Genomic DNA, 13,217 nt, shown 5'->3' with positions numbered 1-13,217 from the left:
AAACAAACAAACAAACAAACAAACAAACAAAATTAATTGCAGAATGTTAGCATGGGCCAAGCAACAAAGTACAAATTAGAAAAGCTGTTCATAGTCTTTGTCATTTACTTTGAAAACATGAGCGCTACATTTGTAAAATGAGACTAATAATCTCCCCATTATCTATTTCACAAGGCTCTACTAGGTATGACAGCATGCAATAACAGATGCTTGGTAGCATTATGAAATGTAAGGGGCTGTATGAATGGAAGAAATAAGTATTATTCCCAGCAGGTAACATGCTTAACCTTTCAAGAGAGTGCTTAACAAATTTTTCCCTTTCTCGAGCCACTTTTCTCCTTCCTGGGAGAGTTCTGGTGAAATGATGATGTAACATCAAGAATAAATTGTGTGTGTGTGTGTGTGTGTGTGTGTGTGTGTGTGTGTGTGTGTGTGTGTGTTGTGTGTGTGTGTTGTGTGAAAGAGAAAGACAGGAGGCACACACAAACACTCCTTGGAGATGAGAGAGCAGAGGTAGGCACTTAGGAAAAAAAAAGGTGGAAAGTTCATGTGGATTTTTCAGGTTTAGTCCAAACTCTTGCTTTCTTTTCCAAGGTTCATGTAAAGCACTGGCCATAAGTGCTTTTAAAACATTTTATTAAGAGAAATTCAGTATATAAAATAATAGCTTTTCCACAGTGGTACAAAAACTACCTCTTAATGTAGGCTGAAAACAATGTTTTAACTGTAGCCACGTGGTGACATAAGGGAGCAAAAGGCTGTTGGTGTGTTGGTCACTAATGTGCCAAGTTCAGGTACCTTAAAGTGTTTAGTCTTCTGTGGAGTTGGCCTCCTATTTTCAGAGGACCTTTAATCATTTGGATTTCAACTCTAGTAAAAACATCTGTACCACCTTCTGCTGTCTGAGAGTTAGGACCTGGATTCCATCCACTCTGAGTAAGAGCACTGGTTTAGCGGAGGATCCGTGGCTGCCACTTTGTAAACAGACTTTTGCTGAGAATTTCTGATGCACTTTGTCCTAGGCCCAGACTCCTTGGTAATGCTAGGGATAAAACAGCAATTCTTTTGCTAAAACTATACTTATGAATAAGGCTGTCTCATTATAGGCAGGAGGGTACTTAAGCAGGAGGTAGTGCTGCTGTCCTTCGTATTCCTACCAACTAAGAATCTTCTTAAGCAAAGCATGAACCTCTTCTTCTAATATGTGTCCTTATATTCCTTCCATGACATCTATTTATTTCAGTATTTCCATAGCAACCACAGCCAAGAAATTGCCCCAGATTTAGAGGATTTCTATATTGTATCACATTATACTAAAGAAAAAAAAATGATAAAAGTGCTATTAATCAGATTAAGCACTTATATTAGCAAACAATTTCATGTCTATAAAATATCACAACTGCTTATTCTTTATCTTTGAAGACAAGGAATAAATTAATATTTCCTTTTAGTAAATGAGAACACCAATACTCAGAAGCTAAATGACTTACCCAAGGTCATACCAGGAGAGTTAGAATTAGGATAAATACATTCTATTTATATCAGTTCCCAACGAAGTTTTAGTAATCTTTATTTTAATCTGTTTACATATTCAAATCTATAAGAATAAACAAAACTGGGCTTTCAAGAGACATATCATCAGAGAAGAAAAGCAACTCATTGATTTTGGTAATAATTACACAAACTTAAAATAATGAGGACAAGATGTGCTTATTATATGAATTCGGAAAATGTAAATAAACTTCTCCCATAGGGGACAGGTTGCAATTTAACATATGGTTTCATTATTGTTGATGGGTCTGTAAATTAGGAAAATATTTCTAAAGAAATCTAGCAAGGTAATGCAAAAGTCCTCCAGATTAAATTTGATTTGATAATATAAATCAAATAATTTATGCTAAGGATATGATTCAAAATAAAAAATAAAAATTTTATTCAACTATCTACAGGCATGTTATATATAATTCTAAAAGTCTGGAAAACACACAATACCTTTTGACTGGCAAATGGTTTTAAAATGAAGTGTGTTATGAACATTGGTATTAGGTTAATAAAAAATAGAAAATAAAATATGTAAAATGATTAAAGAGAATTACAATGCTTGACTGAATCAAACTAGTTTATTCATACCTACTTAAGCACAAAGGATTAAGAACAAACTCAATAAACCACAGGAAAATATTAAAAATCACTGAACCAAAGCTGAAGACATTATTGGTGAATTTTCTCTCAATATCATGTAAATATGTAATTTAAATAGGATTGTAAGTTGATCAACAACCTATTTAGGCAGAAGTAAATTTAATTTATACTAGACTGGTTTCGTTTCTGAACTCAGAGTATCAAATATGGTGGTCCTTATACAGTAAGCCACTGTCTTGAATATTCTCATTCCATTAATAATGAAAAAAAGAAAGACAGCCACACTGAGTGATGGCCAACAGCTAGGTTTGCTCTGGTTTATATAAAATACCTTTTAGACAACAGTTTTCTACAGTGTAACCAAAGGCAATTTTGCTGGATCACACAGAAAATGCTTCCTGTTCTAAGCCCTTTGGTTTCAAGAGAGACACACAGTTCGAGGATTCTCCTTACTGCAAACTCCATCTTCAAAGCAAATTTGTTTTATTTTATTTGCTCAGTTTCCTCAACCTCTTTACACTTCTAGCATGCAGCTTATTGGACTTACAAAGTTCAGAAGAAATTAAAGTTCTGATACATCCATCCGAGGGCTTGAGGGCTGTGCTGAACTCAAATCAATACTGAACAAGGGTCTTTGAGTAAAGCTTGACTGAAAATTCTCATAAGAATTAAATTACATTTTAGAGTCACCACAAATAGATTTCATTAAAGGAAAACTGTGATTAAATGTTCTTATGAGGAAAAGAAGTAAAAAAAAAAAAAAAAAAAAAAAAGGTTAGAATTTCCATTATTTGAATTTACTCAGCTCTTCCAAGTATGTGATTAAATATCTCCTAGATAGTTTTCCTTGTCATAAGCATAGTATAGTAACAGCAAACCAAAGAATAAAGGGCTGGCATCCTACAGAATCACAGAGATCCATCCTATGCCTGGAATGGAGATAGAAACTTGAGCCCACACACTATAGAAACCTATTATTTAGTCAGATTAGACATTCTCCAGTCTTATTACACACTCAGAAAGGCAAGCAAACATTTAAAAATGGGAGAGGAGTATGTCTGAAAGGTTATAATTTCTTTAAGGCCAGTGAATTTCATTGCACAGGTAAGGTTCCCACAGGCCCAGAAACTTTATATTAAAGTTAATCCCAGAATACCATTTATTCCACTACTTTTCCTGAAGAGGCCAAGTGTGCTTTACAATGATCATCTCATTTCTTCTTCATGAGCCTTTGGGGAAATTAACTGGCATCATCCCCATTATATAGATGAGGAAACTGATACTTAAGAGTAAATAACTTTCCCAAGGAGATGAAGCATTAAGTGATGGAACTAAATTCAAACTCATGTTCTTCCCACCCTATTACATTATTTCCCAATACTGTATGATTTCTAGCTAACAAAAGCTAAAGAAGGCTGCCACAGGAGCATCATTAAAATAGCAAAAATCAACAGCGGAGTCAAAAAGGGACAAAAAATAGACACAAGAGCTATAAAAAGAAACCACAACAGTTTGTTTTACTTCATGTAAAGATGCCACTGGGTGCCTCTACACACTCTGCCAACATCACTACCTTAGGGGTCATGGCAATAAATAACTTCAGACGCGGTCCCGACTCACTGTGAATGACACTCTATTTAGTCTGTTTAAAAGGCAAGAAATTATGTAATGCCTTTCTTTTTTCAACAAAGACTTTAAGCTTTTGTTTACTAGACTTACTCTTATGCATAATCTCTCCTTCCAGATCAACAGCATAATATTTTATTTTTATGTTTAGGAAAACTAAAACCCTGTAGCATCTGCAAAGAATATAAGACTGTGGAGTGTGAATAAATGAATGCAGCCTTGGTTCTGACACTAATGATAGGTCACATGAAGTCACTTTCCTCCTCTCGATGGCTTTGCATTCTCATTGCTAAAGAGAGTAATTACGCACATTATTTTAAGATTTTTTTTTCCCAGTTCTATCATTGTATGGCTTTATATGTGTTTAAGTCACCTTTTGAAAGAAAATGAAATAAAACTGAACCTAAGAGAGATAAAAACCCGTATTTAATCCTACAAAGCCTTAATCTTGATGAATTTTCAGATCTGTGCTACAGATCCCAAGGTTACAATGAGCTACAGCTGCCAAGTTATAGGAAAATACTAACCAGGCCAAAAAAATTCTTCAATAAATGTGAACTTTGCAAAGGAAAATATGACTCCCGATACCTTGCACTCAAGGTTTATTTTATGTTGAAATCCCGGGGCACTGAGGGCCAAACCATGACTGTTTTGTGGGTTTGCAAAACAAACAAACAAACAAACAATCACACTACTTTTCCCATCAATAAGTGTTAAACAAAGATTAAAATCATGCTGAAGAATAGCAAAGAGATTTACATTCAATGATAAAAGTTTCTATTCATCAAATTGCCCTATCAGAGGATAGTTTAATGGTAGATTCAGTAAGCAGCATTGCAAAACACTAAGGTAACATGACTGAGAATTTTTTAGTTACCCAGGTATATTATTAAGATAAAGTTTTGTGTTCTGTAATAAAAGAAAACAATGATAAGCTGATTCAGCATTACTGTTCATTTCTCTTTAAGGTGCTTTATAATAAACAGTTCCTCTGTTTGCATCACTAAAAACCTGCCCGGTAAGACGGGTAAGAAACATTTTGGTAGATAAAGGTGACTCAAAGAGGCCAGTATTCTGGAAGAGGAATGACAAGTCCAGAGATTCTGTAAAGATTCCCTGAAAATACTGGGACTTGAAATGCAGGGTAAGACCTTATAAGAGGTGTGACTCAGCTACTTGGGAAGTTTTCTGATGCTTCAAGGAAGAAAATTTTAGCTTGTATATACATGCTTAAAAGCCACAGGCTGATGATCTTCCAAATAGCAGTCCCACCCTAATACACCTTTCTGACCTTGTATGAATGGGGGATATGCAGAAAAAATTACAATGTGCCAGTTTTTACACACACACACACACACACACACACACACACACACACACACACACATTTTGAAGTCTAGGAAGAAGTAAAGATTTGATGGCTATATTCTATACGGAGTGACTGGCATTCAGCCACAGAAGACATCTTTGCAAAGTACTTGAGAAACAAAACTGGGACTTACAATGTAGCAGGGCTCGCAGTATGCTTTCTTCTCCACGGCATAGAACGGCTGCCCTCGGAGCTTGTTGTTGCAGACGATGCAGGTAAAACAATCCACGTGGAAGACCTGGTCCATGGCGGTGCATCCTGTACCTTCCCCAACGACGTTTTCTCCACAGCGAGCACAGCGGCCTGGAAAAAAAAAAAAAAAAAAAAAAAAAAAGGTTTGATAAGAACACGCTTAAGAACACTTTAGTCCTGCTAAAGCCGAAGTGGAGGAGAGAGCAGATTCATCACGTCAGCAGCAACAGAACCCCCAGTCCTGCCGTCATTAACACTAGCAAGATCACCGGCACAGGCACCCCAATCCTTTGCAAGATTGTCATGGTGGGGATTTTACATTCATAAGTTGAGGAGACTGTGTCTCCTAGCCTAAGTTCTTACAGAAAAGAACAGTAGAACCCGGTCTCTGGCTTTGAGGCCTGCGCTCTCACTCTAATCACACATGCAAGTATAAAAGGAACATGACTCAGGATGCTTGGAGTGGAAGGCACAGTCCAGAAAACAGTACAGAAAAGCCTTTCTTCTTGGAGATTCTACCCATCCAGTTAGAATATAAGATAATTGGGTCCAAACTCAAATCTTAGTTCCTTTCATAAAAGCCCTGTTTGTAAAACCTCTGCAGCCCGTCCTATGCGACAGCCAGATCACAAGGCAGTCCTTTAATTTCTAGATCGCTTTGATGGCTAAAAGGTTCTTTCTCCTACTGAGCCATAATGCTTCCTCATTCTAACTGCTTACCCCATTGATCTAGTTCTGTCTTCTGAGACCTCGTGAAACAAATCTCTCTCTTGGACTTGACACCCTTTAAGATATCAAAATTCAGTAAGCATTGCTTGCACGTCTGTTATTCCCTTGAACATCCCCACATCCTGCAACAGTTTCATATACTGTAGGGTTTCCAGTCTCTCAGGGCCACGGTTCTCATTGTTCATGCAATATTCTGCATAGCTCCAGCATTCTTAAATTGATTAATGTGGCATCTGGCCTACATATGGACATCAGGTTTCAGTTTTTAAAATTTGCAGTAAGCTTTAAATGATAACAATCAAATATTATTTCAAACAAATATTTATGTCAGTGAGAGGCATTATGCTGGTTGCCATCCATATCTCTATTTGGCTTCATCATGGGAATCTTGAGCCGGACACCATGTCTACATCTAGTTTCCCTTTTTAGACTTTGTTTTTGCTAAGTTCAAAAACGTCCTATCTAATAATTACAGAACACTGGGAATGTCAGCCAGAAGCTGTAGGCTTTGATAGGTAAGGCATAGCAAACACAGTGCTTCTCACATGTCAGACGTTTTTCTAGTGGCTTTAGATATATTAAATCATTTCATATTCACAACAATCTATATGCAGGTACTGTTATTATGCCTATTTACAGATGAGGAAACAGAGTCACAGAAATGGCTAACTAACCCCAGCCTGAGCAGTCTAGCTTCAGCATCCATGCTCTTAACTACAATGCTATATTGCCTATTCCCAGTTCTGTGTATCTGGATTGATACAGATCTGACGTTATGGAGCATTATGGAGACACTTCTCGCTGAAGACTGCTTTCAGCACTCCGTCGTATTGGATTGGCAGCCATTTCACACTCAAACATGAGAGGGTTAGATGTTTCAACCTGAGAGAAAAAAGGTAAATTTATGTCTAATTCTCTCCAGTTGTGGCCCTGAAAAGTATTTCTTTATATCATGTTGTGGGATTTGAATGTGTCTTTAAACATAACCCAAAGTATGCATCTTAGTTTTTTTTTTTTTTTTTTTTCCCCCTAAGGAATAAGAAATATAAAGGGCAGGTGCAGTGGCTCATGCCTGCAATCTCAGTACTTTGGGAGGCCGAGGTGGCAGATCACCTGAGATCAGGAGTTCAAGATCAGCCTGGTTAACATGGTGAAACCCTGTCTCTATGAAAAATACAAAAACTAGCTGAGCATGGTGGTGCCTGCCTGTAACTGACCCAGCTACTCGGGAGGATGAGGCAGGAGAATCGCTCGAAGCTGGGAGGCAGAGGTTGCGGCGAGCTGAGGTCGTGCCACTGCACTCCAGCCTGGGCAACAGAGCAATACTCGTCTCAAAAACAACAACAATAACGACAACATACCCCAAAAGTGCTGGAAAAAGAAGTATTAAAGTATTGGGAACTGAGCTGTCACTACTACAGTTGATATTATTATAAAGGCTTGATACTCCACTTGATACACCACTACAGTTGATATGATTAAAAGTCTTGATATTTGATGAAAAAATTGTGTATAGCATTTGTTTGTGGCAGGCTTTAAATGTGAACTTGTACCTGTTTTTATTATAAGATAAAAGATGGCTTTAACATTTTGGACCATCCTGCCAACAGTAACAAAGCTGTTTCATATGGCACTATTTTTGTAATTATTCTGAAGAAAAAAAATTAAAGAAAACCACACACACGAAACTGTGCTATGTTTGAAAATATGCTTAAATTCTATCAGCTTCATGCCACCCTTTGATAACATTTCATTACAAAAAACGAATTGGGGATTAGGAGTAAATGGATTGCCAATCCATACGATTATTAAAAGCATATTAGATTCCTGTGAAAGCTGTAATTTTATATTTCACATTTGTTAAATGTAGGCAGGCCAACAAAATTATTTTTCTATATTACTCTTTGCCTTTCTAGGTGTCAAGCAGATTCATGACATAGTGCACGAGGAGCCGTGAGGGATCTGTGGACCACACTTTATCCCTTCCAAAAGCAGTTCACATTAAATATTAAATGCTTGGTCATGGCAGTCTAGTAAGCAGCTAAAAGTAGCAATTTTGATTGAGACTATGATGCCCAAAGTGTAATATCTGGAATCCAAGAACCTGAGCCTACATGGCTTAGGAGAGTTTGATAGGTACCCATGCGGATCTGGGAGCAAACGTCAATCACTGATTTAGAGGGAACAGCCAGAGCAAAGCCTTAAAGGTCAGGCTGAAAAGATAAGCTTTGATATTGTCAATCTATTCAACCTCAAGTATCTACTCTGGCCCACAGCCATGTTCTGCGTCTGGGTGATAAACAAAAATGAATTAGACAATGTCAGTGCCTCTCACAGTCAAGACTACCTACATGCAATAGTCACATGGCAAAGCATGTAACACGCCTTAGAAGAAAGTGCTGTGGAATGTGGGAGGAAAAGCACATTCAGAGGGGCTCAGGAAAGGTTTTGTGGAGAAAGAAGTATTTGAGCCCAAACTTCAAGGATGGAATTTTGACAGGTAAAGGTGGAAGAGGGAAAAACATTCTAGTTTTCCCTCACAGAGAGAATGAATGACTATGGCTTGTACATCAAAACACTGCAGTGGCTGTTTGATGGCATCTCATGGTTTTGTCTTCCTAGCTATGAAAACAGATGGACGGTATTCCTAAGGAACAATCTTTTTTTTTTTTTTTCTGAGACGGAGTTTCACTCGTTACCCAGGCTGGAGTGCAATGGCGCGATCTCAGCTCACCGCAACCTCCGCCTCCTGGGTTCAGGCAATTCTCCTGCCTCAGCCTCCCTAGTAGCTGGGACTACAAGTGTGCGCCACCATGCCCAGCTAATTTTTGTATTTTTAGTAGAGACGGGGTTTCACCATATTGACTAGGATGGTCTCGATCTCTTGACCTTGTGATCCACCCGCCTCGGCCTCCCAAAGTGCTGGGATTACAGGCGTGAGCCGGAACAATCTTCTATTTGATGCTTTGGAGAATATTCCTCCAGAGTGGGATAGCCTAATATGCTGGATGCAAACACGGCCAGCTCTGCTGCCTCTCATTACTTTTTCTATTCCTGGGATACACTGGGGACACCAGCCTTGAGGGAAATCAGTCTGGCACCTTTGAATCACAAGTACAGAAAAAGAGCAAGGAATGAAAAATAAAAATAGTCCCTCACATCAGCAGAACAGAAAAGGTACCCGAATATTCCCTTTTCACATGAACAAACATTTACAAACTATGTCCTTTAGGGAAAGATTCAGAATGAAGAGAAAGTTAGTCAAGCATAGTATATCCTTGCCTCTAGAGGGACTTACACCACACATTATTAAAGGCACACCACGATCTTAACGCCCATCTTTTAGACAGGTGTCTCGGCACTTTTGAACAAGATAAGCCAGGAGAATAGTACCAAACATCGAGGCATCAGAGCGTGAAGGAAACACAGTTGAATATCTCAGACCCAGGGATGGTGTGAAGAGCTTGCTGACAATGCTGAGCACAGTCAATCAAAAGATGCAATGACAGAGGGCCGGCGGCCTACAGAGAACTTTGTCAGTGAATTAAGATTTCCAGAGGCCAGGCGCGGTGGCTCAAGCCTGTAATCCCAGCACTTTGGGAGGCTGAGGCAGATGGATCACGAGGTCAAGAGATCGAGACCATCCTGGTCAACATGGTGAAACCCCGTCTCTACTAAAAATACAAAAAATTAGCTGGGCGTGGTGGCGTGTGCCTGTAATCCCAGCTACTCAGGAGGCTGAGGCAGGAGAATTGCTTGAACCCAGGAGGAGGAGGTTGCGGTGAGCCGAGATCATGCCATTGCACCCCAGCCTGGGTTAACAAGAGCGAAACTCCGTCTCAAAAAAAAAAAAAGATTTCCAAACAAAACAAAAAAAGGGTGTTTATATGTTATTACTTATTTTCTACATCGCTTTGTACTGACTCTAGATTCAGCCATCAATTATTCTTATCCTCTACCTCCACTCTCCCATCTATAGCAACCTCAGCAATATCTCAGAAACGCCTGCTTTCCACCACACGCCTACCACCTAATCATGCTTCCTTTCAAGGGCTATTGCAATGGCTTCCTGATGGTTCTGATATCTCTGATTTACTTCCTCTTAACCACAGAAAGGCTTTACACAAGTCTTAATGATGGAGCTCATCTGAAAAGCGAGAAATTAAACAAGTCATTCTTAGGGATGGCATGGGTGAAGTGCGGCACTCCAGGCAAATCTACAGGTTGAACAAGGGAAGTAGAATGGTGTGATATGGGTTTTCAAGTTTTTTAAAATTAATTAGTTAACTTTTTGAGGGACAGGATCTCGCTCTGTTGCCCAGGCTGCAACGCAGTAGTACCATCATGGCTCACTACACCCTTGAACTCCTTGGCTCAAATGAGCCTCTTCCCTTAGCCCCCATCACCAGTAGCTGGAACTACAGGCACCTGCCACCATGTCCAGCAAATCTTTATTTATTTTTATTTATTTGGGGACAGAGTCTAGCTCTGTTGCCAGGCTGGAGTGCAGTAGCATGATCTCGGCTCACTGTAACCCCCCACGTTCCAGGTTCAAGCAATTATCCTGCCTCAGCCTCCCAAGTAGCTGGGATTACAGGCATGTGCCACCACGTCCTGCTAACTTTTGTATTTTTAGTAGAGATATGGTTTCACCATGTTGGCCAGGCTGGTCTTGAACTCCTGACCTCAGGTGATCTGCCCGCCTCAGCCTCCCAAATTGCTGGGATTACAAGCGTAAGCCACCACATCCAGCTATTAAAAATTTTTTTTCTGTAGAGACAGGGACTTGTTTTGCTTCCCAGGCTGGTCTCGAACTCCTGGGATCATGCAATTCTCCTACCTTGGCCTCCCAAGGTGCCAGGATCACAGGCATGAACCACTGCACCAGTGTCATATTTATTTTCTCTTTTAGTAATATGAATTTGTTTGTTTCATAATGGCAAAATAAACTTTTTATTTAAAAATGTTTTTCCTAGGCCAGGCGCAGTGGCTCAAGCCTGTAATCCCAGCACTTTGGGAGGCTGAGGCGGGTGGATCACGAGGTCAAGAGATCGAGACCATCCTGGTCAACATGGTGAAACTCCATCTCTACTAAAAATAGAAAAAATTAGCTGGGCATGGTGGCGCGTGCCTGTAATCCCAGCTACTCAGGAGGCTGAGGCAGGAGAATTGCCTGAACCCAGGAGGCGGAGGTTGCGGTGAGCTGAGATTGCAATGGCGCTCCAGCCTGGGTAACAAGAGCGAAACTCCGTCTCAAAAAAAAAAAAAGAAAAAAAATGTTTTTCCTGTGATCACTACACAATTGACAAAATAGGCCCCAGACCCTCTTTTGCAAGCACTGCTTATTTTGGGGGCAGAACCAAAGCTGTCCATAGCCATTTTGAAAGCTGACGTCATGGTGACTGTGTATGACATACTCCCAAACTTGCCCATCATTCAACATCAAATGTAAAGTAATAAAGATGTGGAGACATCAAGCTAGGTCACATTTGTCTTCATCTCTTTCTTGCTACTTGAATTATAATAGACATTTCAGGCACAAGCAAAATGAATATTGTACCTTTAAATATGATAATGAACTGAAGATTTATATGCCAATTGTATGATATATCAGCATTCCCATTAAGCACATTCCTCAATATATTCTGAATAAAGTCTTGTTCTAAAAGTTGAATCAATAAAATTATATAACGGTAGTGAAATCATGGCGACGTATTCCTAGAAACAAAACCTGCTCCAATTTATCCTACATATGGCCACTGAAGTTATTTTCCTGAAGCACAGTTTCCATTAAGCTGATTCAAAAATTATCTTCCACTGAAGGCACAAAAAGATAACAGAATGAGTTTGCATTCTTTATGTGATGGGCACATATGACGTTAACTGAAGGTTCTAGGTTGGTGGCATTTTCTTATCACCAGAGCTTTTATTTCATGGACTCTGGCATATCGAGGCATGTAATAATGGACAACTTGTTTCTTAAACTGCTTATATTCTAGGACAGTGACTCTTAGTCTTAACCCGTATATTGCAATCATCTGGGAATTCTAAAAAAAATACTATCCCTGGGTCCCAACTCCAAAGATTCTGAGTACATTGGTCTGGGAGTGGGATATTGCAAGAGAGAAACTGTTAAAACTCTCAGGTGATTCTATATTGAGTCAAGTCAGGCTCAGTGTTCCAGGGGATGCCTATTTCTGTCCTGCTTGTCAGAATAAAAGCTGACAAGTATCGTCCAAACATGTTTCATCCGCATGCAAAACAGTTTGGGGACAGACTGCTCAACCATGAGTTGGCTGAAAAAAAGAAATTCCTAAGGCATCACAATACATGTTGTTTTTCACCAACGAGAGTATTCTCCCTAATGCTGTCTTTATATTTTAGTTTGAAAAGTTTGTAGTGGCTTTCCATCCGTTGAAAATATACATGAGCAGAATCAGCTAAATTTTCTCATAAAATATTTTGGTAGCATTGAGCCAGAGAAAGCGGTTTACTTATATTAATTGGAAGCAGTCCGATAGAACAGGCTTCTTTTAGGTTGCTGATGAATTTATCATATGGCACTGCTGTAGCCTTAGACAATAAAGAATGCACAAAGAATGTCAGCTGCTAGCCACGTAAAGTAAGGTATCATTTATCACATTATATATCAAACTGAGTCCTCACTATTTTCTTGAGACTCTGTCTTTAAATAATGTAGCAATATCCAGTCTCCTATGATTACTGCCACTTAACTTTGTGAATACAAGAGTTTTTTTTTTTTTTTTTTTTTAAATCATATCTCAAAGCAGGACTGTAGGACACATGTAGTTCTGTTACTGTGCTTATGTATATCTGATTCTGTAGAGAGGTTTGCAGGTTCAACAAGTATGTGGATAGTGGGGAAAAAGTAGCTGTGATGTCTGCTCCCCTCTCTCTTGTTTTTCCCTCTATGCACACATACACACGCACACACACACACTCTCTCTCTCTCTCTCTCTCTCTCAAATACTCTCAACAAGAAAAGGATCAAAGACTGCCACTAGGATGAGTGGTAGACATAAAACACTTTCAGAGACAATCAAATTAAGAAACATTTTAACATCTTAGTCCAAAAAGAGAAATTAAGCTAAAGTAAAAAACCAAAACAAACAAACAAAACAACAACAACAAAAACACA

At 39.1% G+C, this 13,217-nt stretch overlaps 1 protein-coding gene across 15 annotated transcripts in view; it reads right to left on the bottom strand.

Annotated features, from left to right (window-relative positions):
• The window catches only part of LPP (LIM domain containing preferred translocation partner in lipoma), a 736,333-nt gene that overhangs the window by 123,814 nt on the left and 599,302 nt on the right, over positions 1-13,217 (bottom strand). For all 15 annotated transcript variants that reach the window (XM_074404687.1, XM_074404694.1, XM_074404689.1 and 12 more), the window contains one exon: positions 5,271-5,440. In XM_074404687.1, the coding sequence (XP_074260788.1) occupies positions 5,271-5,440 (170 nt within the window). The remainder of the gene's footprint in view (positions 1-5,270; positions 5,441-13,217) is intronic.

The sequence above is a fragment of the Saimiri boliviensis genome, chromosome 8 (assembly GCF_048565385.1).
Source record: "Saimiri boliviensis isolate mSaiBol1 chromosome 8, mSaiBol1.pri, whole genome shotgun sequence".
Classification (NCBI taxonomy): domain Eukaryota; kingdom Metazoa; phylum Chordata; class Mammalia; order Primates; family Cebidae; genus Saimiri; species Saimiri boliviensis.
Note: the sequence above shows the minus strand (reverse complement) of the source record. Positions and strands in the feature narration are given on the sequence as shown.